At 35.3% G+C, this 4,247-nt stretch overlaps 1 protein-coding gene across 3 annotated transcripts; it reads left to right on the top strand.

Annotated features, from left to right (window-relative positions):
- Positions 1 to 2,355: 2,355 nt before the first annotated feature.
- LOC111310149 (uncharacterized) lies at positions 2,356 to 4,044 on the top strand. Of its 3 annotated transcripts, none has more exons than XM_089765750.1 (2): positions 2,356 to 3,630; positions 3,721 to 4,044. In XM_089765750.1, the coding sequence occupies exons 1-2, from the start codon at positions 2,497 to 2,499 to the stop codon at positions 3,889 to 3,891; spliced, it is 1,305 nt and encodes a 434-aa protein (XP_089621876.1). In that variant the 5' UTR covers positions 2,356 to 2,496; the 3' UTR covers positions 3,892 to 4,044. The 3 variants fall into 3 exon arrangements, with proteins under 3 accessions (XP_089621876.1, XP_089621877.1, XP_022765061.2); XM_089765751.1 differs by having other exon boundaries at positions 2,357 to 3,693; positions 3,791 to 4,044; XM_022909326.2 differs by having other exon boundaries at positions 2,362 to 4,044.
- Positions 4,045 to 4,247: the final 203 nt, after the last annotated feature.

Here is a 4,247-nt window from a genome sequence, read left to right on the forward strand (position 1 = left end):
CTTAGGTCCTTATTTCCATCGATTTAGGAGCAAAAAAAAATCCCACCGAAACTTTAAATCCCCCTAGCTGCCGTCGTCCACCTATTCCGCCACTACTGCCAGAATTGACCTTCCGCTACTCTTTCCTGTTTTCTACACTAAAATGAGACCACACCTAAAATCCTATGAAGACTAACTGAAACCGAGCTCACCCTTCTTTCGTGTTTATGTTTTGATTTTTTGATTTTTTATCTTTTTTGCTATTGTGTGAATGATGTTTATTGTGTGGTTCCTTGCTTGATTGTGAGAATTGACATTTTATTGTGTGGTTCCTTGCTTTTAGTTTTTCTGTTGTGATTTTAATGGAAGAAGAAAGGGATTTTTTTTTTTTTTGGTTTGGGGTCTAATTCGGGTGCTGGGTTCTCGGCAGTGGGCGGCGGGGATGGTTATATGTTGCTAGTGGGCTTTTGGGTATAGTCTTTCATTGTAGTTGGCAATGATGGCAGTAGGCTGGTGTTTGGTGGTGGCTGGCGGTGGGAAATGTGGAAATGGTTTTCGGTTAGGCTGGCTGAGGATGGTTCTTGATGGTATTGGGTGGAGGTTCGGATCTTAACAATGGATTTTTTTTTTGTATGATGATGATTGTGATTAGGGTTGGTTCTGGTGGGTAGGTGGTTTCGGCTTGCTTGGGTGTCTGACGGTGGTTGACGGTGGTTGTGGGGTTCTTGGTGAGGGAACGGGATGCTTTTTGTAGAAGTTGACAGTTTGCAAGTGGGATTTCAGTGGTGTACGGGGTAGTGGTGGTAATGAGAGTTGTTCTCGATGGTTTTCAGGTTGAGGGTTGTGGGTGATGAAGCTATTTATTGATGGTGGATTTTGTGCTCTCCAAGAGCAGGGAGTAGAACCAGGAATTCTCTTGATTTTGTTTGTGAAAGTGCTGGGATTTTTCTTCTGTGAAAATTGGCTTCCCCTTCTCTTCCGTTGTGAAAAAAAGTTTGGCTCTTGTAGCACCACAATTTATACGAGACATGAGAATTGAATTCTTTGCAGGTCTGCAGCAAGATGATGTCGCATTTGGGGCTCTGTAGCTTGCTGAATCTGGGAGAAGGTGAAAGTGAAGGGCTTTGGGGATGGAGCTGCTGACTTTTTGGGATGCCTTTCAGTAAGTGTTAAGAGTCAGTGGGGTAAAATGACGGGAAAATTGAAGAGCTGAAAATGGCTAACAGTTTGGGGAAGAGAAAATGGGACACGAGAAACTAAGGGGAAGCCTGATACGATGGCACCGGATCCTTTCCCTTTGCCCTTCTTTTTTTTGGATTAATCAAATAATTAAATTCTAATTAATATATTTTAACATGGCCTTTAGAAATGGATCTGGATTTTAACATTAGACTTTGGGCTGGACTTTTTAAGCCTAAGTGATTGAATTTTGAATCGATTTAAATTTGGACTGAATTGAATTCATGGCCATATGCAAAATGAACCAAAAATGATTGACCTCAGTCCAATTGGAACGTTTAAAGCAGTCCAAACTAAAATACTTAAATCAAGCATAAAAATCAAATAAACTAGAATCATTTTGAATAAAATGAAGTGATACATTAAAAATGCTATTTTTATTAAAATTTCAAAATTTTAATAATATAACTTCAACATTTGTTATATTTTTATCTTAAAAAGTGATTATTTTTATCATTTATTATTTTTTATTTTAAAATATGATCTTTGTTAAAATTTTATAATTTTAAAAATATAATTTTAACATGTACAATATTTTTATCTTAAATATGTGATTTTTTTTTTAAATTTTAAAATTTTGTAAATATAATTTTAACATCTATTATATTTTTTTTATCTTACAAATGTTGTTTTTGTTAAAATTTAAAAATTTAAAAATAAAATTTTAACATTTATTATATTTTTTTATCTTACAAATGTAGTTTTTGTTAAAATTCTAAAATTTTAAAAACATAATTTTAACAATCACTATCTTTTTTATTTTAAAAATATAGTAATTGTTGAAATTATAAATAACACAAATCACATTTGTTTTATAATTTTAAAAAACTAGAAAGGATAAAATTATCTAAATATGCAATTAAATGAGGATAAATTATTTAAAATTTTCACTTTTTATTCGGAAGAAGAGAATTTTTATTCTCTTATTTTCTCTTTTATTGTTAAAATTTTTAAAAAATTTTTAAAATTATATTAATAAATCAAACTAAAAGTTCAAATTATAAAAAATAAAGAAAAGATTTTAATGTTCACTTTCGAACCGATGCGAGCATTTCACTTCGAACCTCTTACAACATGGACAGGACCCACATCAGTTGGGTTCTATTGAAGTCAAAGCCAACAAAACAAGGAAATAACCAACGACCCAAAGTCCACACTGCAAAACTTCTGTAAGTCTATTAACGTAAAACATACTCCCAAGTTTCTAAAACTAAACAAAATCATCGATATCTCTCAACCATCTCTCTCAACGCCCGAAATTTGTTGGAGCAAAAAACAATGTTACCGTTCGTTCAAGTTTACAAGAATCTTATATTCCAAACCTTACTCTCTCTGTCACTCACTCTAATCCTCACATTCCTTAAAATCCCAATTTTGTTTCTCCAAGGTCTCCACACTTACATCCACCCTGAAAACATTGGCCACGGCAACAACGCCTCCTCTGGTGTTAGAGCTGCTATTCGTAGACCTTCCAGCTCAGATTCAGGCCCTGGACTGGATGGTTATCAATCTTTGTCATCAAGGACCACCGCGGAGCTCAAGAAGAGGAACAAATCTAAAGAGAAGTTTGAGTTCGATGAAAACAATGCCCAGATCTTCAGGCTGAAACTCGACGAGGGTCATCTTCAAACGAGGCTTTTTTTCAATGAGTATCATAGTTCTTTTGTTTTCTCCTGTGTGGGTATTTCCTGTTTGTTGCTTTACAAGTATTTAGGTAAGTCTGAGGGTTCTGGGATTTTGGCAAATGGGAATTTAATTCCGGTTGTTTTTGGATTTATTGGTTTGACCAAAGTTTTTTTAGCACTTGCAAAGATATCGTTTGAGAAATCTGCTTCTAAGAGGTCGGAGAAGCAATTTAGTGCAATTTTAGGCGTTGTGGGTTTTCTTATAGGGATTATGATTTGTTCTGGAATTGGACCAGCGGTTTTTGATTTCCATTTCGATTCACTTGAAGGGTCTTGGAGGATTTTTGTTTCTGTTTTAATGGGATTCCTTGCTGGTTTTTTGTATATGCCTGCCGGGAAGAATGCACGGTCCTTTTGGCTTGGGACTGATCAGCTTAGATGTAATTTGTCCATAATTTCTTGTGGATGGTTTGCTAGAATGATTTTATTTGCCAATTATTTGTTAACTATGTTCACAGCTTTACTTTGGATTAGTCCATTAACTGAAATTCTTGTTAACAAGAATAGTTATGATGGCAGAGGAGCTGCTGAGAAGTTGGTTGGAAATGTGGGTTTTTCAAAATTGGAGTTTACCAGGCTTAGGGTTTTCTGCTTACTGCTTTCCGGAGTCCTGCAAATTGTGGCTTTACGTTCAAACTTGCAGATGTTTTTGAATGAAGCAGTTTTGTCTTGGTATCAAAGGTTACATGCCAGCAAGGTCCCAGATTTGGATTTTAGTCGTGCAAAGGTTTTTTTGCACAATCACTACTTATGTCTTGCAGTTTTGCAATTCTTTGCACCACCAGTATTGGTACTTCTCTTTCTTGGCTTATCTCAGATTGACAGTAACTCATTAGACAAATACAACATGGCTTGTGGTTTACTGCCTTGTTCTGCTTTTGTCAAAGAAGTGGCTTTGTTGATGGCTTGGTGGATCATACTTCTGTGGACAGTTTTTACTTCAGCAAGTCTGGTGTTTTATCAACGTGGTATTTTGTATGTATTCTGATAACTCAGTTTTTTGTACTGGCCTTCAGTATTTGGCCTTTTAACTTGGAATTTTTGCCTAATTTTGGATAGACACTGTTTTGCTTGTAAGAGATTATTATTGACATTTGTCAATACATTGTAATGGAATACGTGGGGCAAGAAAGGCTCTTCTTAGATATTGTTTCATTTATGGGTACTATAGTCATGCCTGTCTAAAGATATTGTTGGAAATTTGCGGAAGTATGCAAGAGTAGGATGATGTGAACCATAGTTGAATTTTTTTTATTTTACATCTATGACTCATAAGAGAGACATAAACTGCTGTCAGGATGCATAGCTGGACGATTCCATCGGTTATTTACTGAACAACAAAGC

This window comes from Durio zibethinus, chromosome 9 (genome assembly GCF_047325235.1).
Source record: "Durio zibethinus cultivar Kanyao isolate XHJ-2024 chromosome 9, ASM4732523v1, whole genome shotgun sequence".
NCBI classification, from domain to species: Eukaryota; Viridiplantae; Streptophyta; class Magnoliopsida; order Malvales; family Malvaceae; genus Durio; species Durio zibethinus.

Bases quoted from the DNA above. Each gene is read 5' to 3' on its own strand.
- LOC111310149 (XM_022909326.2), top strand. From the start codon at position 2,497: ATGTTACCGTTCGTTCAAGTTTACAAGAATCTTATATTCCAAACCTTA.